Below are 25129 nucleotides of genomic sequence, written 5' to 3' on the forward strand. Positions count from 1 at the left end.
GAATATGTCTACTACACTGGTGGTTCAGGAAATGAAAGGAAAAATTATCCAGTTGTACAATTACATCCATAATTTATCTGACCAGTTTCTTTCAATGGACACAATGGTGAATTCTCTGTTCGACACTGCCAATTCCCAGGTTTGTATTATTGTTTATTGCCATGTTACTTGCTGAAATGAATTCTGGAAGGCTTTATCCCTATCCTGTAACATTGGAATCCAACTGTAAAAGTACCAATTGCCATGAACAGCGTGCTCTGGCGCTCAGCTCAATGTGACAGACTGTTTGGGCCAAATCTTTCTTTGCCCTTCCATTGCCTACATTTGTCCTGTTCTACTCGCCAACTCGCATAAAATTAATTGCTAAAAATGGCCAAATGATATTTAGATTATATGGGAAATAACCTGGTAACTGATTTCCTGTTTAAAATTGCTTATTGTAAAACCATATATTAAAAGATCTTTTGGGGATGGTTGGTTGAATTTGACAGTGGCCTGGGTATTGGAAGACATTAAGGAGTTTCTATTTTCAAATACGGTAATGTTATGTCAGGGGTGTGTGTGTGTGTGCGCGCGTGTTCTTTTTGTAAAGATGCGCACTGGAAGTACTTAGAGGGAAATGTAATGATGTATATAATTTATTTCACAATAGCTCAGCAAATAAAAAGTGGAGTTATAAACTGAAAAATAAAGCCATCAATTCCCAAAACATAATTGATGATTTTCATTAGCTGTCATGCCGGCATATATTTTCTAGTGTTACTCTGTAACAGTCATTGAATGCTATGATGTGTCTGACACCCTGATAAGTACTTCATATACATGATCTTATTAATTATTCAAGAAATGTATTTGCTCGGCAATAATTTTCCTATTTAAAAATTGGAAGCAGTACCTCAGAGTGATTAAATAATTTGCTTAGATGATACACTTTGGTCACTAAATCTCCACCATGTATACCAATGCATGTATAACAGGAACATGCATGCATCCCCAAAGGTATTCATTTAAGTGGGATTTTTTATTTCTTATATATTCTTCTATATATGTATACATTATATGTATGTATCTCTTCATATATATTCTTGTATATTCTTCCTAATTATTTTAGACACAGATTCATTTACTGTCTAAGAGGGCACCTAAAGAATTTGGGTTTGCAATCCCAAATTAGAGCAGTGGTTTTCAAATTGATCACTCACTGCAGCACAGTGGGTTCCATCTCAGTCAAGAGAGATTCCCAGGAGACAGACTCCTCTTTTAATCCATTTTATTTATCAGGGTGCATGTAAAATCCCACTTGATAGAGTACTGCTACTAAAAAAAGTAAAATTTGAATAATATGGACCTAGATGAATAGGTAGATATTGTGATCCACGTGCAGTCCTTTATGACTGCTATTCATCTCAGCTAAGCTTCTGGAAGCTATTGAAAGACAGTCAGGTCACGACTGTTCTCTGGAAAGCACCTTGAGCACAATCAACTTTGCGGGGGGAGTTAAATGCAGGGCTGTCTGTGTGCTTAAGTAGGCAGCTATGCTGAGGCTGGCTGACATCTCTGGTGAAAATGAAGGCGCCTGAAAAGGGCATGTACCTTACTAGAAGAACTAACTGCACCTCTGCCCCAACGCAGCACAGTAATGCCTGGGTGTGAAGTGAAAATCATCATCACACAACAAGGTTGGGTGTTTTTTTGTACACACCCACAACTAAGTGTGCATCTTCACACCCATAGGACTTAACATGATTAATCCTTTTAGCCTGGGTTGTATATATGGATATATATGGGTAGATAGATAGAGAGATGGATAGATAGATAATCGCCCCTTAAGCTATATATAAAAGCCCCAAAAACCAAACAGCACAACTTAAACCTCCATATATCAATATGCTATAAATTGTAAAGCAACTAAATGTTTTATCTGATATGTTCACCTCCATTTTAAAACATTTTATTTGTAGTTTTTTCCTGCCAGGAAATAGGCAGTTGAAGTTACTTTTTATTAAGACCACTTATTAGATTCTGGTAATAAAATGTATTCATTTTTATATAGGGGGATAGTTATCATTCAATTGTCTGTGGCAGGGGAATATTCATTTAGAGCTCTAAAATATCTATGGGGTATGTTAAAATGGAGCAAAAGTGACCAGAACACACTTGATTTCTTTTCTCTACAAAGCCTATTCTGCCTCATCAATAACCCTTTCTCCATGTGTCTCCCCAGTGGCGCAACGGGTTGAGGGCAGTGCTGTGGAGTTGTCCGCAGCTTCTGCAGCACTGGTTCGATTCCTGGCTGGCTGGGGAGATTCCCACATGGCGAGGCAGACCTCTCCAGTCTCACCCGCTGCTCCCTTCAGCAGTGTATTTCAGTCCTTCTGCCTGTTCTGCTCCCTGCTCTGTCTCTGCTGAATTCTCTCACTCTCCTGTGCCTCTGGCCTGTACCCCAGTGCTTGTATAAATAAGCAAATCTTAAAAAAAAAAAAAAACTTTCTCCTGACTTTTAGTGTATCACAATGTAAACCTCTATGCAATGTTACCAAATGGTGTTACTCGGTGCAGTAAATCCTAAGCCACTATCCACGATCCCTATAGAAAATTTCGTGACCAAGTGGTTCAAGACAAACCGCTGTGACATGAGGGGTCCAGGAGCTGTCTACAGTTCCCCCAGAATATTGACCTGAGATTCTGCTACAAGTATTAAGCAAGAAAATAACATTCATACAACATATATTGTAATAGATTCCTAAGTTGACTAAAATAAAGAACTGCCTTTGAAAAATTAAGATGGACTATGTTCAGAGGCATAGCAAACAGGCAAAGTGATATCAACAAAATAGCTATAAAAAATCTTTATATGGTCATAAAAGGATCACATTCTCCAACCTCCCCTCCCAAAATACTATGTAGCCTAACCTTATTATTTCAGCTCCATTTATCAGAGAGCACCTAAGAATCTGGACATTAGTATTGGTGAAAAAAAGTTAATCACTCCTGTGTGAAATCAAGTGTCATTGTGCTGCAGCACCTTATTTTCAAAGTTCATACATGTGGACCATGTCTCCTTTTCAATCTACCCCCTTCTTAGTTGTATCCACAAGTTTGTGTCCTCCATTACATTACTAATAACGCAATTGTGAAAGCAACATTTTTTTTTTTAGATTTAATCAGACTCAGAATGACTGCTTCCAATTTTCATCTTTCTCATTAGCTCATTACTCTTGTTAGAAGTTTTTCAACTGCCTAACATTTGTCAAGAGCAGATCTAAACCAAAGATGTCTAAATTCCTGGGACTCTGAATAGATTAAATGAGTGTGGGTGATTTGATCCTTTGTGAAGCCCTTCCTGAAGTGCCAGGAGAGTTTTCGATGGTCTTCAAGTAGCAGCAAATTTCAAATAGAACCTGAAAGCACCTCACTCCCATTAGCATTTTCTGTGCTCACCCTTATCTTTCTCAATTCAAATTTTAAACAGAAAGATCCCATACTGTGAAAATGTGCTAATTAAATTATGCTTAAGACCACAAAACCCTTATATCGCTCCTATTTCAGATAACTCAGCATTGATACGTTTCTCTTTTTTTTTTTTCCAAAATAATAGGAAAATGCTCTTGCAAAGTGCTTAGCACAGGGTATTCCTTCAACAAGTATGTGTTTAATTGAATAAATAAATGAAAAATATTTTTAATCTTATTACCCATATGCCACTGCATGTAAACTTCTCTTACGTATTTCCACTGTCTTAATCTCCTTTGATTTTTCATTAAGACTTTCCACAAAAGAATTGGAAGGAAAAGGGATAAAAGAAATAGTGATATCCCTAAACTTTCAACACCCAAACTTTGCATAAGAAGCTAAAGACAAACAAGAAAAATGAATGAAGTATTTTGTTGTGATGTTTATATAACAAGAAAACCCAAACTGAAACAGATTAGCGTATTATAATCTCATCCATATATTTGATGTGTTTGTTGGTGTTTTCTTTTGTTGGGTTTGTTTTTGTGTTTTCCTCATTGGCTTTGGGCAGGAAATTACCAGACATCAGTGCAGTTAAATTTATTATGGAGGTCAACTCCTTCATAAAACATAAAGCAAAAATGCAAATAGTGATTTAAGAAAAATAAGTTGATTAATAAAAAATTATGAATAAATTCCACCCAGATAATTTCACACCAAATTTAATGCTTTTTCACTCATATTAGTACTTTTTTTCAGGTTGGATAATAAAAAACAAGCTTCATATTGTTTTCAACAGCAACTCATTGTGAAATGATAGATATATTCTGGAAGTATCACTCCATGTTGTAAATATGTAATTTTTGCTCTTTTCAAAATTTTTACATCAGTCATTAGTATATAGTCAACTGCATTGTTCAAGATCCCTTGTCTTATAAGTAAAAATAAAATGAAATAAAATATTCTTATCAAACTATTTTAGGTATATGAATAAATGGATTAGCTCATGCAACTAATAATTTCATATGTAGTTTCAGGAATAGCTGGATCCAGCCACCCAGAGCCACTGAGTCTTAGCTCTTCTCCCACAGGTTTAGCAACCCCGGCAGAGTCTGCTGGGTTCAGTGTTGTTCTCTGCACTAATTATTACTGGCAGGAGAGGGGTTATTCAGACTGGCCAGGTCTGGCACATCTGCACATCCCCTTTACTGGGAAGAAGGATTTTCCCACAAACTGCATGGAAACCCACAGTAAATAAGGTTTCCTTTATCCAAAAAATGAGGAGTATATTGAACATAGACTGAGCACATGCCTGGGTGTTGTAGGGGCAGGAAGGGGCACAGTGCAGGTTTTCTGATTCAGCAGACTAGGTAAAGGAGGGAGTGAGTCCTCAGTGGCTTTTCAGGCTTTTACTGGGATTTACCAGGTACACGGCAGGAAGGGTGCTGGGGGGCCGGGAGGTTTGCAGGCCTCCCAGCCCCCAGCAAGTCTTCACTCTGTTTGGGCTCTCTGGTGATCTCTGCTACTCTCGTGGTTCTTCTGCTTCTCTTCTTCTATCTCGGCTTCTGCTGGCATCCCCGTGATGCCGCCCTTAAAGCCCAGTCTTAGCCCAGGTGAATCCCATCTACCTATGCCCACACCCTACTCCAGGTGCCGCCATCAGGCATGCATTCTGGACCGCAGGGTTCCGTCATCTATCCTAATGGCAGGAGGGCAGAAAAGCCTGATACTTTTACCTTACCCTACAGTGTGTTCATCGTAGCTCCCTTTTCAATCACTTTTAAATTTTTTTTGTGGCTCATGAACATGCAATCTAAACCATCAAACTTATCTGAGTTTTGAATAAGGATTTGTATCTTCCTGTTGGGCAGTACCCACATTCCTCTGTGACAAGAAAACTGCAGACCTGAGGTTCTGGTTTCCAGACAGGGTTGGCTGTGTGGAGATGTTCATTTGCACACAGGTGGCGACTTGGGATGTAAGCTCCAGTGATTCATACTCTCCTAATTGTTCAGCAGACCTAATTATATAATGTTAGGACATCAGCTGAGCATTGACTCAGCCCAACCCTGATAATATGGTGGAAAGAGTTCACCACAACCCATTCTCATTAGGACAAATGACATATTCTTTGTAGGTTCACTTTAAAGCTATGAATAGAACTATACATAATCTAATGATATGTTTACTAAATAATGATAACCTGGCAAACTAAGAAACAAGTCTTTGCCTGCAACCAGTTTCCAATAATCAATCACAACAAAAAAGAGACAATAGCAGAAAGCTTTTGACATCTTTATACAACTATGTCTAGTTGTAATGCTGCTTTGAGGGGCCAAGAGAGAGATCAGAATTTATGGGAGTTAAAATCTATTAAATTCGACTGTGTGGACCATGCACACAAAGACTAGCACAAATTGTTCTATTCAGTGACTTCTAAGAAAAGAAACAAGTTTTAATTTGTTTCTCCATTGGATGTCAGTGTTGTGCCACTAAAATATCAGCAACACCTTTACCTTGTTAAAGAAGAACTTGACACTTTACTGAGAAGCTTAAAAACCAAAGTGTTTCCAGTAATTTCACCTGCAATGCAACTAATGAAGTCATTGCTTCTGCCTGTTAATGCCTCTGTGACGCCTTTGTTTCAGCCGCTACAGGATCCTGTTGCTTCAAAAATGAGTGTCTTCGAAAAACGACTTGAAAATGTCACCGCCACTTTGACTAACCTTCAAAACCGCTTAGAGGAGGTCAGTACTCTGTCTAGGTTGCTGCATGAGTGAGGATGATTAATTTTTTAAGAGGATAATAATTCAATTTTAAAAGATACACAGTTACTCACCTTGAGTGCAATAGCCTATTTGTTCATGTTGGAGGTAGCTGGCAGGAAGCAACACAATCATTTCTGAAACTGCAAACGGAGGTATATGGCATATCATAATATATTTATTAAGGACTAATGCAAACCACATTGAGTTATAGGAAGGAAAATGTATTCCCCAGCGTTTCGAATTTACTGAACATGAAGTACTCAAATGAGATTGTTTAGTGGAGAAGGAGGAAGAATCTCCATACCTACCTCCCCAAAGAAATACATCACTACTTACATCCTGGGAATATTTTCAGATAGATTATATTTATTGATATGAGTAGGATTAATTAATATCTGAGCTTTTACTTGCATACCTTTTCTGCTTTACTTTTCAAATGTGTGCTTTAGATTAGGAAGGTGAATGCCAAATGTATACAGAAGATACAGACCTCAGATATGAAGGTCACTTATCTTTGAATTGTTCTTTTGTCTTTAAAACAGCAGGAGAGGCTTCCCTGAATGGCTAGATAGCATTCATTCATAAACAGCACAGAAAAATTCCATGCAATAGCATAAAAGTTTCTTTGAAATGATCCCTAATCCATTCCAGGGGGGGGAAAGGGCTAGAAGACTAAATAGAAAAAAAGTCAGTGTTTCCCCTTATTTGCCATCTGTGTATGCCAATTTATTGAAGATATTTCCTCTTTTTTAAAGATTTATTTATGTATTTATACAAGAACTGGGGTACAGGCCAGAGATGTGGGGGGTGAGAGGATTCACCAGAGACAGTGTGGGGAGCAGAACAGGCAGATTGACTGAAATACACTGCTGAGGGGAGCAGCAGGCAAGACAGGAGAGGTCTGCTGCACCATGTGGGTAGCTCCCTGGCTTGGGATCGAACTTATGCTGCAGAGGCTGCAGATAGCTTCACAGTGCTGTGCTTAACCCTTTGCACCACCAGAGTGGCCCGATATTTCCTTTATTTTTGAGCTACTGTCTTGTTGCTAGTTGAACAAATGTAAAGTGACTAAGAAACAGGCAGCCCTGTATTTTCTCATAGAAAAACTGGTGCATTGCAAGACTGAAGCCAGGTTTTCGGAACCCCCAGTCAGACATGTGTGAGCTCAAACATGTAGGAGACATGCGAACAGCACTGCCTTGAAAAGGATAAGTGAAAAAAATGCAAAAGGCAGATACCTAGTCATGATTTTAGGGATACAGGTTCATATTTCTTCATATATAGGTTATTACACCAGACCCACCCCCAGAACACCCATACTCCTCCACCATAGTCCACAAGGCCCCCTCCCCTGCTGTCTGACCCTCCTTACCTTGGCAGCCTCAGTCCTGTAGTCAGGTTACAAGGGTTTGTTTAATTTGTTTGTGTCTGTTTTTTTTTTTCTAATTTGCTTGTTTATATTTCACATAAGTGAGATCATCCAGTTTTTCCCTTTCTCCTTCTCTTATCTCATTTAGTGTAATCTCCCCACCCCAGATCCATCAGTGATGTGACAAATGGCAAGAGGTCACCTTTTTTAGAGCAGAGTAATATTCCATTGTGTGTACATACCATATCTTACACCACTCATCTGTTGTCGGCTATTTTAAACAGTTCAGTTACCACTTCTTTACATCCAAAATTATGTTGTGGAAATGACATATCCCAGGGAGGGCTAGGTGCCTGTTAATGCTTCAATTAGAGGAATGAGCTCTGAATCTAATAGTTGAAGATGCCAGTTACAGCTTTAAAAAATGTACTTGTGTGACACAAATTTGCCCCATCTTTTGGAAAACAGAAAAGCCCAAGAATCATACATGACAACCAGTTAGAGGCAACTTAAATATTACAGAAGATATTCAAAAGCACAGTTTGGCCTTTGACTTCTGCAACTTAGATATTCACAGCAGACAGAAGGTATTAACAATATTCCTTCAGAAGACTGTAAAATTCCTGTTAAATCAACTGTAGACCCTTTTTTTCTACTCACCCAAACACCATAAATAAAATGAATGAAAATAGCATATTATTATAGAATGGCTTTGAATTTCACCTATTTTTTAAAAGGTTAAACACATCTGTGTTTGAGAAAAGGTCTCAGTTCTCATCCCAGCCAGAAGAGAGTGACAGGGAAATCATAGTTTGAGAGGAATCTAGAAATAGTGAATAAAATCTATATCTGCATCTCTAAGTTTCCTGAAAAAAAAATATGGTCTCTTGCTATTATAATCCCCATAGCATCTTCACAGTCCTATTTAGTCTATCTGTAATGCCCATTCTCCCAGCTAGACTGACTATAAGCTCCTTGAAGGTCTGGGTCTGCTGTTCTCCCTAAGACAGTGCACTTGACACTTGTCCACTCAGTGAATACTTTTGGGAATGAATTAATGAAAATGATGACTATCTCAAAAATGTTGACCTTGTACTGAAAATATTTTGTTGTTTATTGTAAGTGAAATTAATGCAATGAAATTTCTCTAGTGTGAAGAAAATATATATTTCCCCTGAGAACCTATAGTCATTTATTTCATTATATACTCTCTTATTTCATTATATACTCTCTTATCCCTGACACTTCAATGGGCTAAATAAATATAGCAAAGTGCAGTCTAAACATTTAATTTAATCAACGGAGACACATTAATGTAGGCAAATGAAGCTATGAAAAATTGAGCTTGGATTTAAACACCTAAAGTAATGAAATTAACTGGATAATTAATAAGATTCCAATTCCACTTGTAATACGTGGACATAGCCTTTAGAAGTATAATTGTGATTTTCTCCCCCTACTTTTTGGTAAAATTTTGTTCCAAAGAGTTAATAAAGCACATAAATAATCCTATAAAAGTCAAAGAAGTTTGTGATTCAGAGAAAGCTTGAAGTTTATGGAATCTAATGTTTTCATTCAAAAAAAAAAAAAGATTGAAGCTTAAAAATACTTAAATAATTGCCCCAATTTCTATTACAAGATTGACATCTGAATAGTGTTTTATCTCCAGCACAGTGTTTCTGACACTGAAACATTCTGACTCAAGTTCAGAGTTCATTTGTAAAAATAGAGATAATTTTGCTCTGTAGAGCCAAATGAAAACCAGAGACTGCATCGTCTGGCAGGTTATTTTAGTTAAATAACACACACAAGGAAAACAGGTCGACAAATACGCTTGAGTAATTATAAGGACAGCTCCACTCCCTCATCCCCAGACATGATGGGAATAAAATGTGATGGGTAATGGCAGATTATGGAAAGCAGAAAATGTTCACACAGGTTCTCTGTTGACTCCCATCTGAATTCCGTGGAGCTTAGTCCTCTTTATGGAATTCAACCTGTTGGAACAAAGATGATGCTTCTTTCAGAACTGAAGCATATTCAGAACTGTTAGCGCAGGGGCTGAGCTTTAACTGCAGAATGGAAGCATAGCCACACCAGCACGACACTTGCAGAAAAAAATGTATCCATAAGTTTTCCTCTCTACACAAATTTCTTAAAATGAAATGTAAAAATCTTCAGCAAAAATTGCTTCTTTTCTGCGCTCTCCTTCATACCTACCCATATATAACTTTCTTTCTGAATAAGTTTACTAAATTTCTCTATTTTTGTTCCCATCTCTTACCTTAGCAACTCCCAAGATTATATACAGTATTGGCATTGTACTCTTTAGCAGGGAAAAAAAGAAAAAAAAAAACCTGAATAAATAAATCTGCATTTCACCACTAGGTGTCACCAAAGGATTGTGTAGCAAACCATTGCTCAGCTCATAGTCATTGACCTCTGACTCCTATCCAAAAAATGATTTGTTCTATTTTTCATCAGAACCAGAAAATCACAATTTTAGTAAAGTGTTTTCCACACTAATTTCTCAGTGATTAAATGATGTGTTTCTACCTGAGCAATATCTTAAATATTAATATAATTAAAATACCTCTTAATAGAAACATCACACTGTATCATTTACCAGCTCCTAGTAGAGCTGCTTCATGCTAATACATCTATATTCATATATTCATAATCAATACATAGGAATATAATTTCACTCTAGTTTTCATTAGGAAGTAAGATTAGATTGGTCTGTTTCACCATGAGATGCCTCACTAATGTCAGAAATACAATACCGCTTGCAACTGAAACTATTCCTATGTCATTATGAACATTATTATGAGCCCAAGATGAATTTAACAATGGATTTTACAAACTTAATTGATTTAAATGATTTGAATAGACACTTTTCACCTTTAGATTAATTCCTACATGGAAGAATAATGGAATTATTTGCTTCATAAAGTTTTATAGTAGATTTTCCTTTAAAGAACTAATTTCCTTACCACTTGTATAATTTTATATGAAAAATCCAATCTAATGATCTCTTCTTTGATTAAAATTGGTAGGTTGAGGTCCACCTGATTGATAGATTTTTAAACCGAAAGAGATCAAAAAGTTGATAATAAAATAACAAATAAGTTCTCTTAAATACACAATTTTTTTCTTTCTCATGAGCTATCAGAAACCACTTTGGGTATAAAATGTTTTCCCTGGATGTACTTTGTAGCTTCTACTTCTTTAGAAAACATAATTTGATATGCTGGAAACCATTATTTTGGAGCATGTTTTATATTCTTTTAAGCACTCACAAATTATTACTTGCTTTCTAGGAGTTGGATGATGTTTTCTTACAACTTTATCAACTTAAAGATAATTTCTATTTTCTGGAAAATACATTGACTATCACCCAGAGGGAACGTTTAAATGATCACACATCTACAACTCTATCCTTCCAAGAAAAAAAAAAGAAATTAAATACTCCTGGACTACCATTTGCAACAGCTAGTCAAAATTATGATATTTCTGGTATGTTGATCATTTGCTTATTATTTTACTGATAATTTGCTTTGGGATGAGATCAGAAAAGGGTGGGCATGGTACATGTTTAATTCATTGCTTTTGCACCTAATTCAGGCACATTTTCTGGCATATATTAGGTCATTTGGATGTGCTTGCTGCGGAGTGAGCAAATTCATGAACGATAACAGGCAATAATCATTACAAGAGAGACTTCAGATTTTTTCATACTAATCCCAAATCCCTCAGGTGAAAGTAACGACAAAAACATATTGGTAAAGAGTTAACCTGGGCAACATTTTATTTCTCCCAGTTATATTTCAAGGACTTTTATTAACATTTTGTGAATGGCGGAAATGGTCCAACTTTTGCACAGCAACTTGAAAAAAATTGAGACATCAATTTGTAATTAACAAAACTTTCTTTGAAACTTTTGTTTGGTTGTGCCATATTCCTTATAAACCAATAACTTTTTTATTCAGTCCACACTGGCCAGAGATAGAATTTGGAGGGAGTTGTAATGTTTTATAGAATGTGGTGTTTCCTTACATTTAGGAAAAGGATAAAGATTTGGTGTGATCAACAGAGAGAATTATGAATTGTATTGGTTGTCCTCACACTTTGGTAGAATTATCTTCCCTCCAACCTTTGTTGATTTGGCAATATTTATCTAACAAGGAGTGATAGCCAGGCACTGCTGTGGCCAACAGAGAACTTGACCCTGCCCTCACAGGGGTTACGGTCTCATTGACAGAGATAAGCACAAGTAAGATGATTTTAGATAATGCTGAGTGTTGTGAAAAGTCAAAGTGGGTTACTTAAAGAACGGGGATACATTTTCTGAGGAGTTTTATAATGAAAGGAAAAGAGAATACTTAGAGGAAGACAGAATTCTTTTTCAAAAATGGATGATACCAAGAAATCTTTTTATTCTTCTGGGAGTGCTGGGGAAAAAGGGAGATATAGTAATATGTAGGAAAGATGGTAACTACTTGCAGTACAACCTTGAAAAATCAGATGGAAGCAGAGAGGAGTTTATAATGGGAGCTGAGACATCCAGCCTTTCTGAGACATGGAAGCCCGGCGGGCCGGTGGGTGAGAGAATCAACACAAGGGCAACTTCAGAACTGTTTTTTGTTTTCTGGAGGAAGTATGCTATGTAGTCTGAAGCAGTGATAGTGCTGAGACTTAACCCCAAGACCACCAGGGAGGCCCCAGAGAGAGATTTTTAAGGTGTGATGTTCCAGAAAGTGGCCAGGTTAAGATTTCCATGCCAATTAATAACCTCAAATTTGGGCTCAACCACCTTTCTGATCAAACAGCTGTGTGGACAATGACAAACAGAAAGAACAACTCCAAGGAGCGCCAGGATCCGAACGTGGCATCAGCCAGTAAGCAGTCTCGGTGCCCAAGACAACATCTTGTGCAGCCTGGTATTCACAGCACACGGTCTAGGGGCGAGGATAGCCTGGAGCTCATTAAATGCACCTCCGCGTGAACAAAGAAGTGAATCCTCCTGAATAACCCCTGCTGCACAAGCACTGAGTAGGCAGGGAAAAGGAAATGCAACAGGACCCAGTGAGAATGGGCAGTCCTCAGGTCCTGTTTCCAGTGGAAAGGCTGTGGAATTAGGCATTCAGTGCCAGGTCACATGGCGTGATGCTCTTAGGATGAGGGAGCTATTTTATGCTGACATATCGTTTGCCGAGATCTCCTACACCAAACATGTGTCTGTTTATTTTCTCACATTTCTTAGGCCAGCATCACAGATGATTTGTTCTCTTTTAAACAGCTATTCCAGAAAGAGCATCACAAGCTCCTGCAGAAGCTATGGATTCTGGGATATTGGAAGAGAAACCCAAGATAACCATTTCTTTCATAAAGAATCTTACAGGTGAGTTTCACAGTGTGAGAGGAAGCTGGGTGTCCAGGACATCATCTGGATGAGTCAACGAGTTAGAATCATTTGTCTCTGTGCTACCTTCCTAATTCTTGGGCGTATTTATCTGATAGATATAAAACATCAAGTGTAATTTACGTGCCCACATATTTTTTTCCTTTGCCTTATCACTCCATATATTTTTATACATTTAAGTCTAAAATCTCTCTGGGGCTAGAGATGACTGCAAAGTATAGTTTCTTCATTTTTTCCTGCAGCATTACTATTGTTTATTCTGCAAAATGAAAGGAAGAGCCATAGGAACTTAAATGCTTAGTATTCAATTTTTTGAGGCGTAAACCCAATCCACACTCAGGCTGTGTATAAAAAGTGTCCAGTTCTTAACTTTTAATGAATCTTTTATTATCTGCATATGCATGAGTAATACAATAATATTAATTCATGAAAAGATAATGGAGTCTTCCAAAATGGTGAAAATGGTCATTAAAAGATATAATAAAATGACCACATGTTGCCTGCCTTTAATAGAATACGGTCATATGTTGTTCTTGTCTTATTCCAAGCTTTCTACTCATGTTAAAATAATGTCATTGTTGTGTGTTTGTCTTTAATAACATCTTTATTGACAACTAGTTAGCCTGCCATATATTACAACACATAGTTTGTGTGTGGTTGTAGAGGGGGCAGAAATGGACACAGTGCAGGTTTTCTGATCCAGTCGACTGGGTAAAGAAGGAGTCCTAGAGAGTCCTCAGTGGGTTTTGCAGGCTTTTATTGAGATTTACCGGGTACATGGCAGGTAGGGGTGCTAGGGAGTTGGGAGACTGGCAGGCCTCCCAGCCTCTAGCAAGTCTTCACTCTTTCTGGGCTCTCCGGACTTCTCTCACGTTTTCTCTGCTTCTCTCGCAGTTTTGCTTCTGCTTCTCTGCTTCTTTTCTGCTGACGTCCCTGTGATGCCGCCCCTAAAAAGCTCAGTCTCAGCCCAGGTGAATCCCATCTACCTATGCCCACACCCTACTCCAGGTGCCCGCCATCAGGCATGCATTCAGGACCACAAGGATCCATCATCTATCCTGATGGCAGGAGGGCAGAAAGCCTTATAATTTTACCTTACCCTACAGCGGTCTACAAATCAGGATATATGTAATTTATTAATTTTACATTTGCTGATACATGTGGACAGTGCATGCTGTATTTATACCATCTATAACTTCTTCAGGGTGGCAAGGGAGAAAGGCAACTATTATACAAGCAGATCAAGAACAATGTGGATGTAATTGTCAAAGGAAGAGCTTTCCTACTCTTCCCATAGACTTTTCGCTGAAAAGAATTAACTAAGCAGTTAACTCCACCGACTTTGCTGAGAACCTGTACCCTGGTAGATACTGACTAAATGTTAATGAACAATAAAGACATGGTGCGTGAGGTGGGGACCTGAAGGGGAGAAAAGAGAATAAAGAGGGTTTAATACTGGGAGAAAGTTAGAAAGGCCACTTATGGCAGAGTGGCCAGAGCTGTTAAATATATCTTATCTAAATATGCTCATTCCTGTCACTACCCCAAAATCTCATCCTTGATCCTAACACGCTGATGCAGAAGCTTTGAGACAAAATGACCTAGATGCTCTCATTCATCAGACAAGCATTTTTTGTATGTTTCTTAGGCTAAGGTGTGTGCTACATGCTGGGAAAACATATAAAATGTCACCAAAACAGTGTCTTCTGCGGGGAAAAGAGTATGTGAACAATTATGAAGAGTAGCCGTTGTAGTGTAAATGCAGATGATCAGGCTTTTACACCATTGGCCTCTGTGGCTATCACCTGTGGCCTTGACATACTGTCAATTAATCAGTTCTTAGTGGGTCCATGGGTGCGGGGTACGAGTGCCTGACTGTGGGCACCTGAGCGTGGCTGTGTGCATGTGAGCAAATGTGCCTGCAGGCCAGGGATGTAAGGGCGGAGCTAGTCAGAGACTGAGCGGGTAGAGAGGGAAGAGTCAAGAGAACTCCCGAAAAAGCCCAGGGAAAAGAGCATATAGAGATTCACAGGGAGCTCGGAGTTGCTGTCTCCCTGCTGGGTTGTTTCCCTGCTTACCATCAAAGCCAGTGATAAGATGCCAAGGGCACACAAATTCTCTTTCAAGGCGCTAGAACCAACGGTGAACCTACCTAGCCTGGGCTGTTCGTAAGAGCCAAGAGCACAGAAAGTCAGAAGAAAAAATGGGGGCGGAGGGTATAACCCCGGCTGAGAAGTCTTGATCTAAAGGGGAAGTTGTAAGATGAGATTTGAAGAGGAACGAGCTCCCCAAGGAAAGCGTGAGGACTGACTAGGGAGAGGTGAAAGAAGTACTCTAACTTACTGTATTAGACAGAGCATAATACATAGGCGAAATTGCAAGGAGAAATTGATTTGGCTGGTGAGTAAGTAGAAAGAAATAGGAGTGTAGTACGTGGCAAGAAAAATTTGGGATGATGTTAAGCACCAAAAAAAATTGAAAAGCTCTTTTTTTTTTTTTTTTAATCTTAGGAGTTGGAAGCCACATAAAAACTTTGATTAATTACAAGTAATGTGATAGAGTTTGCACACTCACGCAAGAGAAAAATAGGTTGTACAGATGGTGACATGGAGAACAATTAGGCAATGTGGCAATCAGTGGGGAAGAGATAGGCTTCTAAACTAATGCAGCAGCAACTAGAGACTCAGACTCTAAGGACGTGGTTTTGAGTAAGGGGGTGTCTAGAGTGATTTATTAAAGGGCCTGTGATTCCTCAAGAGAGGACATGCAGAAAAAATGATTAGGAGAATGGAGATAAGAAACTACTGATTTTATTGAGTGTGTTTTATGTGCCAGGCACTTTTATGCCATATATTTTCAATTGTTTTAAAAGATTTGTTTATGCATACAAGGGCTGGGGTGCAGGCCAGAGGTGCAGGAGGGTGAGAGGATTCACCAGCGACAGAGTGGGGAGATCAACTGAAATAGACGCTGAGGGGAGCAGTGGGTGAGTCAGGAGAGGTCTGCTGCACCATGTGGATCTCCCTGGCCGGGGATCGACCCCGTGCTGCAGTGGCTGCAGATAGCTTCATAGGTTGCTTCTTAACCCCTTGTGCCACAAAGGAGGCCCAATTTTTTTTTTTTTAATTGAGGCAACATTGGTTTACAGCACTGTATGATTTAGAGGTAGTATACAGTAAATAAATTTTTCAGACTTTTTGCGCCACTAGCCTCATGGCTATCACCTGTGGCCTTGACCATGTGAAAGCAGAAGGCATGTGGGTGTGAGACACTCTGGGCACCTGAGCTGGGTGTGGGCATGCGCAAGTGGGCACACCTGAGCCTGGAGGCTGAGCTACGAGCGTGACTACTGAAGAGGCGAGACCACGAGACAACGTGAGAGAGAGCGCAGGCCAGAGAAATTCATGTGGGGCTGGGAGGCTCGGTTAGCCTGCCCGGCTCCCAGCTGCCCCCTGCCTGGCCCATGCCTGCCTCCTTGCATGCCAGCCTCTCTGCATGCCAGCCTCTCTGCCCATGTGCCAGAGAACCGGGTGCCAAGAGAGCATTTAAGCCTGAAAAATCAACTCGGGGCTCCAGGACTCTCTTTATCCATCTGTCAGAACTGATGGTATGCCTGCCCCGTGCATGTTGGCACAACAGGTAGGATCAATTCTCTTCACAAGTCTGTTAACCCACCACATCCTCGGTCCTCCACTGCTGTGCACTGTGCCCATTTCCTGCTCTTCCTCCTCCTTACCCCCTGCCCCTCTGGTAGCCTCAGTTCTACAGCCATAATTTAATCTTGCTGCTGAATCACAACATTTTATTTTTTTATTTTAATTTTTTTTCATTGTTTACATCACTGTTCATTTTTAAACAATGTTTGCTTCCCCCATCTCCTCGGGTGTAGTCCCCATAGTTTCCTTCCCCAATGCGCCTGTGCACGATCACCTCAGTCCCCTATGCTGCTCCCTTCCTCCCTCTGATCCCTCTCCCGCCTCCTCCCCTGCAGGATGTCTCTGGTTTATAATTGTCCATTTTTGCTTTGTTGTATTTTGTACTGGTATTATTTTTTTACACTGATGTCTAATTTGATTCCCCTGTATTCCTGCTGTAAGTGAAACCATCCGATATTTTTCTTTTTCCTTCTGGCTTATTTCATTGAGCATCATTCCTTCTAGCTCCATCCATGTTGCTGTGAATGGCATGAGTTTATCTTTTTTGATTGCTGCATAATATTCCATTGTGTATATATGTCACATCTTCCTGATTCAGTCATCTATTTTGGGGCATTTGGATTGTTTCCAGGTTTTACCTATTGTAAATAGTGCTGCAATAAACATAGGGGTATAGGTGCTCTTTTGAATCACTGTTTTTGTGACCTTTGGGTAGATCCCTAGTAGTGGAATTGGGGGGTCGTATGGTAGCTCCATTTTAGTAAATTGAGGAACCTCCAGACAGCTTTCCACAGTGGCTGGACCCATTTGCACTCCCACCAGCAATGCAGGAGAGTTCCTTTTTCACCACATCCTCGCTAACATGTGTTGTTGCTAGTTTTGTTGATATGTGCCATTCTCACTGGTGTAAGGTGGTATCTCAGTGTGGTTTTGATTTGCATTTCCCTGATAATAAGGGATGTTGAACATTTTTTCATATGCCTGTTGGCCATTTGCATTTCCTCTTTGGACAAATGTCTTTTAAGTTCTTCTGCCCATTTCTTGACTGGATTGTTTATTTTGTTTTTGTTGAGTTCTTTGTATATCTTTGTGATCAGTCCCTTATCAGCTGAATGGAGTGCAAAGATTTTTTCCCAATCAGTGGGGTGTCTCTTTGTTTTGGTTAATGTCTCTTGCTGGGCAGAAGCTTTTCAGTTTGATGTAATCCCAGGTGTTTATCTTTTCTTTGACATTCTTTGCTTTGGGTGATGAGTCTTTAAAGATGTTGCTCAGAAGTATGGCTTGCAGTGTTTTTGATGAAATGGAAGGATGGACCAACATTTTCTAAGCCAAGCACAGATGAATTTGCATGTGTTATACTTATTTTAGCTTAGAATTTAGCTTATTTTCTCGAAGGAATTTTATATCAAATGATCTGCATTGTGAGAAGCCTGACACCAGCAGTTTGAAAGCTGGGCATTCTGACCCAGTATTCAGCACTCAGGGACTGAGGCAGGCATCCTATGGAAAGGCACTAACTAGCGAATGAATGCAGAGCCTGTTTAACAATGATAACCCGGAGATAAAAAAGGCTGATGTCAGCTGGGAACGTGTCCTTACTGTGAAGTCACCTCCCTGTCCCGTGCACTCCTGTCAGACCAAAACACTTGGACTCATGCACCACATTTTTCTCAAACTCCGGGCCTTTGTCCATAGGGTCATGCCTGTCACTAACTACCTCTACTTCACTGTCTGGTGAGCTTCTGTTCTGATACCACTAAAACAACCCCAGGTGGCTGGAATCTTCCCTCATTCTCTCTGCTTCAATGGCACATTGTCTCTACCTACAATACAGTGTATATCCCACTGTTGATTGGAACTGTGTGCTGGCTGGTTTGTCTCCTTGAAGTCAGGGACTATGGTTTCTTCATCCGAGCGTGCCCAGTATCACATACAGTGACTGGCACTTTAGAAACAGAGAAAACAATGTTTGATTGTATTTTAATAAAGGCAGAACTTATAGCCGTGAGGATGACAGGATAAGGATACTGACAAAGGAATCTTCTTTAGTGATGTTATCAAGGAAGAGACACTTGATTCTATCTATGAAAATAAGTTTTATAGATGCTATCAACTACACAGTGATGTCCATGTGTTCAGAAAGGACAGGGGAAAGAGTAGGCAGATTTTGATGTTAAATTTAGAAATGTTAGGAAGATAGAAGATAGGTAGAGACGGTTTGTAAGTCAGACAGGAAAAAGTTCTTTAAAATTTAGTCGGATGGATGTTTTCAGTAATAGTTGTAGGAGAGCAAGTTGATCCAATAAACCTATCAAAAAGTAATCTCGGGCCTCCCTGGTGGCACAGGCAGTTGAGCGCTGCTCTGTGAAGTTGTCTGCGGTCTCTGAAGCACGGGTTCGATCCCAGCCAGCCGGCGAGAATCCCACACGGCACAGGGGACCTTTCCTGTCTCGCCCGCTGCTCCCCTCAGCAGTGTATTTCATCAGTCTGCCTGTTCTGTTCCCCACTCTGTCTCTGGTGAATCCTTTCACCCTCCCGCGTATCTGGCCTCTACCCTGGCTCTTGTGTAAATGAATAAAATTAAAAAAAAAAAAAAAGTAATCTCCATGACTGGGAATATTCTATGTGAATAAGGCAAATGGAAGAGAAAAGCACTGTCATTTAAACACAAAAATGCCATGAGAATACAGATTAACAGATTACTCAAGTCAGTGACCAGATGATTTGGAGTAAAGGGTGATTTTGGAGTAAGGACTATCAAGTTGTTTAGGAGCTGAACAGCAGAAGCCCAGCCTCAAAGTCAATGTCCAGCCAAGGGTGCGGACAGTAGGACTGACTGGTAACAGTAGCAGGACACTGATCTGAAGGCACATGAACATCTGAGTTGCACTACACAAACCCTTTTTATCCATAGATCTCCAAGTCCTTTTCTACAGCGCTGACAGCGACGCCAATGGGTATTTAACATATGATGAAATCCAGAATCTTCTCGGGGAAGAAGCACCAGAGCAGGAAGAACTAGAGCTGTTTGATGCTGATGACAACAAGGTATTCTCCTACCTGGAGCTCAGGAGAGCGCTTGGACTGACCGGTAAGGGGCTCAAGGGCTGCCATCGGTGAAATTCGGTGTGTAGGAAGCCTTAAACAACCCAAAACTAGCCAGTAACCCACAACTCACAAATTTTAGTTTACAGTTATGAAGACTCAAAAGTAACTCACAAACACGGCTCCCCAGCCATACACAATGACTGTAACGAGTCATTAGCTTTAATCGTGTGATTAGTGGTTCCTGTCTTCAGGAGGCATAGTAATTAGCTGTCTTTTGTATTTGCTAATGGTCTTTAGAATGATGCCCTTAAGACAGGAACTTTAAAGCCCAAATGGTATAAAGTGATGATGAAAGAAGGACAATAGAAGGCTATTTATCCCTCTGATAGAATAAAAACAAAGCACTATAAAGTATGGAATCAGATTCTAGAATACCTTTAAATTTTTACTGGTTACCCCATCTGCTTTTAGTTTGAGTTTTCAGAGATTCTATTGTCTGGGGAATTTGAAATCATTTGCCATAAATATTTAGCAGTAGTTTAGCCAGTCACATCAGGAATCACAAAAAGAGAAGGTTTTTTATGCTTACCTGAGAAAATTCAAATGTGGGGGGAAAAGGAAATATTTGTTTCAGCCTTAATTCTTTTGAAAAAATACTAAAGCTGACATCTGGAAGGTAGCAGAATAATAAAATATCCTTGCTCATAAAAGAAATTTCCATGTAGATGAATGATACCTTTATCTATTGACTTTTAAAACTGGAAAATGATAAATTATTAATTTGCTGTCATTTCCCCCTTATTTGAGGAAATAAATGATAAGCAGAGATAAGTTCTGCCTCTGTCCGGCTCAGCACTCTCCAACAAGCACAATTGTGGCCCCTGAGTCAGTACAGCTACAAGCTCAGCTGCCTGTGCTGGGGACTGGGTTGCTAGAACATCACAGGCATAGTAGGACCCGCAGGCCAACCAGGCCTGGATGCTGCCAAAGTCGTGCATTTGCCAAATCCCATTAACCTCTCTGGTCCTATATTCAAGACCTTTAAAGGTCTTTGCTTGACTTTGTCCCTTCCCGCCTACTCTCTGGGGGCAAAGCAAAGAACACAGATCACATGGTTAGAGGAACCATCTCTCCAGCTCAGGTAAGCGCTTCTCTGGAATATCCCTGAAATGTACCAACTGGATTAAAACAAAACAAAACAAAACAAAACAAAACAAAACAAAACATGGTGAAAAGAGGAGAGGCATTCTGAAGTCATTCTCAATCAGAAACTGCTAACTCGTTCCCCAGTTGTCCTTGCTTTGCTGCCCACACCTCTCTGCTCATTGACCAAGACCAAGCCAATGCCTCCTAAGTGGAGGAAAGATCTTGCAGGCCTGGGGCCAGTGTTAGGCCTTTGCATCTACCAGATAGCTGGCTGCAGATCCAGCTGCTTCTGTTCCTATTAGGTGAACAGATGTTAAGTTCATATGAGTGATGCTTAGTGACCAAGAATTGAAGAAATAGATAAAATACCACCTGGTACAGAGAAGCCTGATGGGGAGCATAGGTGTTAAAGAGGCAGCTTCCATGGGAAGATAAAGGCCTTTATCTGCCCAAGCAATTTGTGTAAGAATTTTATATTTTTGTAAAGATTTGGGCCTCCCTGGTGGTGCAAAGGGTTAAGACACAACCTATGAAGCTATCCTCAGACACTGTAGCACGAGTTTGATCCCAGCCAGCCAGGAGCATATGGCACAGCAGACCTCTCCTATCTCACCAGCTGTTCCCCTCAGCAGTGTATTTCAGTGAGTCTGCCTGTTCTGTTCCCCGCTGTCTCTGGTGAATCCTCTCACCCTCCACACCTCTGGCCTGAACCCCAGTTCTTACCTGCCTAAATAAATCAATCTTAAAAAAAAATAAAGATTTATACATCAATCTTAAAAAAAAATATGCAGGTAAGAACTGGGGTGCAGACCAGTGGTGTGGGGTGAGAGGATTCACCAGAGACTGAGTGAGGAGCAGAACAGGTGGACCTACTGAAATACTGTTGAGAGGAGCAGTGGGTGAGTCAGGAGAGGTCTGCTGCGCCATGTGGGTTGCTTCTGGCTGGCAGGGGATCCAACTCATGCTGCATTGGCTGCGGATAATTTGATAGTCCTGTCTTCAACCCCTATGCCACTAGGGAGGCCCCTGTATAAGAATTTTAATTTGACCAAGTAGGGGGACAGGAAAGAGTTGAGTGAACTGATAAACCAGTTCCAAACCAGTTCACTGGGTACTCAATCCAGGGTGCCCTGAGGTGGGTGATGTGCTTGATCGGTGGAAGTGTTTCTCCCCAGACCCAAAAGAAAATGCCACTGCCTGTTCCCACTTCCACATTCCAAATGGCAATTCAGCTAGAACACAGAAGACTTTCAATACAACTGGACATTTTCTCAGTTTGGCGTTCTATAATCTGGAATGCAGGACTTTCTAATTGTGTTTCCGTATTATGTTCCAAAAAACAAAGCCACATTAGATAAAAAGTGTAGCATGCACCCAGGCAAGGTGGGGTGAGTCAGAAAATGCAAAACAGAAGAAATCCCAGGACAGGAAACCACAAGTGTGGAAGGTGGAAGAGACCAGGAAAAACAGCTTCATGATATCCGCACGAAATATGAAACTGGCTTCTTATTCAAACTCATCATTAATTGTGCTTTCACAAATGATCAGATTGACACAGCCATTCGCTGGGGATCTAGCATATTTATTTAAAAGTGTCTGCGTGCACTTGTCCCTTGCTTTCAGTCTCTTGAATCCCAAAGTGTTGAAAACCTGCCTTGCCGGGGCTAAGTTGAATTCTTTGTAATGAGGATTTAAATTAAACTTCTAAATCTCGAAATATTTTTTTTTCAGAATAAATAAGAAGATGGATGTTCCAGAAAGAAGAAAAAATCAGAGCACTAGTTTGATTTTATTTTATAACAATTTCATCTGATTTTCACAATATTTTAGCAAGAATTACAGAGCTGCATCTGACCTAGTTCTTAAAACTCTACTTCTTTGATTTTTTAAAATTTCATTTCTAAAGAATTATATTGTATAATTTAAATGCTTACTACACATGTACACTCCAATCTGATACACACACACGTGTGTATACAGATTTATATATAATTTGCTTCATTTTTCTTTCTTTTGCCAAGGCTTATTTAATTGTTGATGCTGGCATTTTAAGCCCTCTAGAATTGTTTTACTCATAAATCAAACTTCTTGTTATAACCAGAAGGCAGCATCAGGATTGCCACAGAATTGATGATTTTCATATCACAGCCTTGGGATTTTTCCAGATACCTAGTTTCTAATTGTCAGTTCCATACATTGGTGAATAAAATGCATAGATGTTACCCAGCAATACAGCACTGCACATCATCCACACCTGGACATTTAATTTTACATTTAAAAGCCCATTTAAAACTCAGAAGTTCCCATTACCTGCTAAAAGAAATGCTCAGGAACATCGATTAAAGAGTAACTAAAGTAGAATTAACAGAAAGATATAAAATCTTCCTTTCAAATACATTAGCTACTTTACACTCTCATGTCATGCTATGCTAAGTAAAAAACGTAGATTTTTCAATAGCGAATCCCAGTAGCAAAATTATCTCTTGTCTCTGATCCTGATAACAAACAGTTCTTGTTGTCTTATACTTCCGATCAAGATAGAAAGTTAATACTAATATTAGAATTAAGGATTCAAAGCTTACGAAAAAATGCCTGGCTATTAAATTAAGTACTCGACCAATTCTTTGTAATAGGGAATGATCATTTACTGTACAAAATAGGGTGCCTGTAAGTTAAAATTAATCATAGTTAGAATCTACTAAAGCAATCAAGTACTTTCAGTTGTATAAAATTCAGTAGAATTTCAGGTTTTATTAACACATGAAAATGCTTTGTAATACCTGAGGCATTTAATGCTGATACTAGACTTGATATTGGACTGCACTATAATTCCTTCATTTGAGTAACAGTATAATTTTATATATAGTTCTTATTTTCCAGTCTGAACTGGATTATTTATTGCTTTGTTGAACTGCTGGTATTATTACACTAAGTAGGCATATTATTAATCTTGTGAACTATATGAATTATTTCTTAAATCATGTTTCATTTACCCACGAGAATATGAATTATATGATTATCGTATGCCTTTTGGTTTATAAGTTTTGAAAACTAAGAGTATCCAAGCCATCCTCTTGCTAGCCATTATTCAGCAACCCAAATACCCAAGTCATTGGGAATTTATAATATTTTGCTGAAAATTGACAAAGTGAAAGTTTGAATTGTATGAATTTCTAAGGCATTTCTCAACAAAATTTGTTGGAGAAATCTTGTGTTCTCTGCCAAAAATTTCGTTAGCATTCTTGCACGAAATATATGCCTTTAAAAGCTGGCTAAAAACCTTACTATCTCAGAAATACGGATAAGAAGCTTCTTCATATATATTTTGGAGAATTTTTACTAATAGAAATAATGACTTACTTTGTGATATGACTTAGTTTTTTTTTTTAATTATTTAAAATTGTTTTCAATTACCCCAATTTCAAATTGCCATTCTTTAAAGTGATTTTATATTTAAAAACTAGCTGATTTATTGAGAATGAAAAATGAATTAATTACACCCTCAGTAATAAAACAAATCACTGAATAATCCCTTGAGTTGTTATTTAATTTTGGCTCTCACTTTTAATTTATTATCTTTTTTTGGATCTCTCACTTTTAAATACTGCTTTTAAACTTGGAATCATTCAATTTTAGTAGCATTTTAGAATTGTGTCAGTAGCTGAGTTTTGAAGAATGATGACAAGAAATAACCATTCTGCCCAGTGGCCTCTGTCATCTGACCTCCCACAAGGTGAGTAGATTCATCAAGTGGTTGGAGAATTAAAAGACACCAAATTTTTTCAACAGCACTTTCAAAAACTGAAAGAACGATGATATGAAAAAGGTCAGTCTATTCAGTATATCCGGGGCTAATCCGTCATATTGGGATCTTGAGTTGCTGATTCCATGCTAGTCATTTTGTTTATGTATGTATACATACAAGAGCTGGGGTACAGGCCAGAGATGTGGGGGGTGAGAGGATTCACCAGAGACAGAGTAGGGAACAGAACAGGCAGACTGACCAAAGTACACTGCTGAGGGGAACAGCAGGCGAGACAGGAGAGGTCTGCTGGGCCATGTGGGACAGCACCCAGGAGGGGGATTGAACTGGTGCTGCAGTGGCTGTGCATAGCTTCATAGTGCTGCAACTTAACCCTTTGTGCCATCAGTGAGGCCCAGATTTTGCTGAATATTTTAAAGACACACACATAATATGTTTAAAGTATTTAGTGTGGTGGCCAGTATAGAGTGAGAGTGAGTGGGGGGAGGGGAGAGAGAGAGAGAG

General features: G+C 39.3%; 1 protein-coding gene across 1 annotated transcript; it reads left to right on the plus strand.

Annotated features, from left to right (window-relative positions):
- Positions 1-22656, plus strand: LOC119242936 (EF-hand calcium-binding domain-containing protein 14-like). Its single transcript, XM_054694636.1, has 6 exons — positions 1-139; positions 6102-6200; positions 10911-11106; positions 12890-12991; positions 19583-19759; positions 22594-22656. The coding sequence occupies exons 1-6, from the start codon at positions 5-7 to the stop codon at positions 22596-22598; spliced, it is 714 nt and encodes a 237-aa protein (XP_054550611.1). The 5' UTR covers positions 1-4; the 3' UTR covers positions 22599-22656.
- Positions 22657-25129: the final 2473 nt, after the last annotated feature.

The sequence above is a fragment of the Talpa occidentalis genome, unplaced genomic scaffold (assembly GCF_014898055.3).
Source record: "Talpa occidentalis isolate TD23 unplaced genomic scaffold, MPIMG_talOcc4v2.1 talOcc4.13, whole genome shotgun sequence".
Lineage (NCBI taxonomy): Eukaryota > Metazoa > Chordata > Mammalia > Eulipotyphla > Talpidae > Talpa > Talpa occidentalis.

Bases quoted from the DNA above. Each gene is read 5' to 3' on its own strand.
- LOC119242936 (XM_054694636.1), top strand. From the start codon at position 5: ATGTCTACTACACTGGTGGTTCAGGAAATGAAAGGAAAAATTATCCAG. The intron at 140-6,101 runs GTTTGTATTATT...CCTTTGTTTCAG, and splicing joins TCGACACTGCCAATTCCCAG to CCGCTACAGGATCCTGTTGC. The intron at 11,107-12,889 runs GTATGTTGATCA...TCTTTTAAACAG, and splicing joins TCAAAATTATGATATTTCTG to CTATTCCAGAAAGAGCATCA.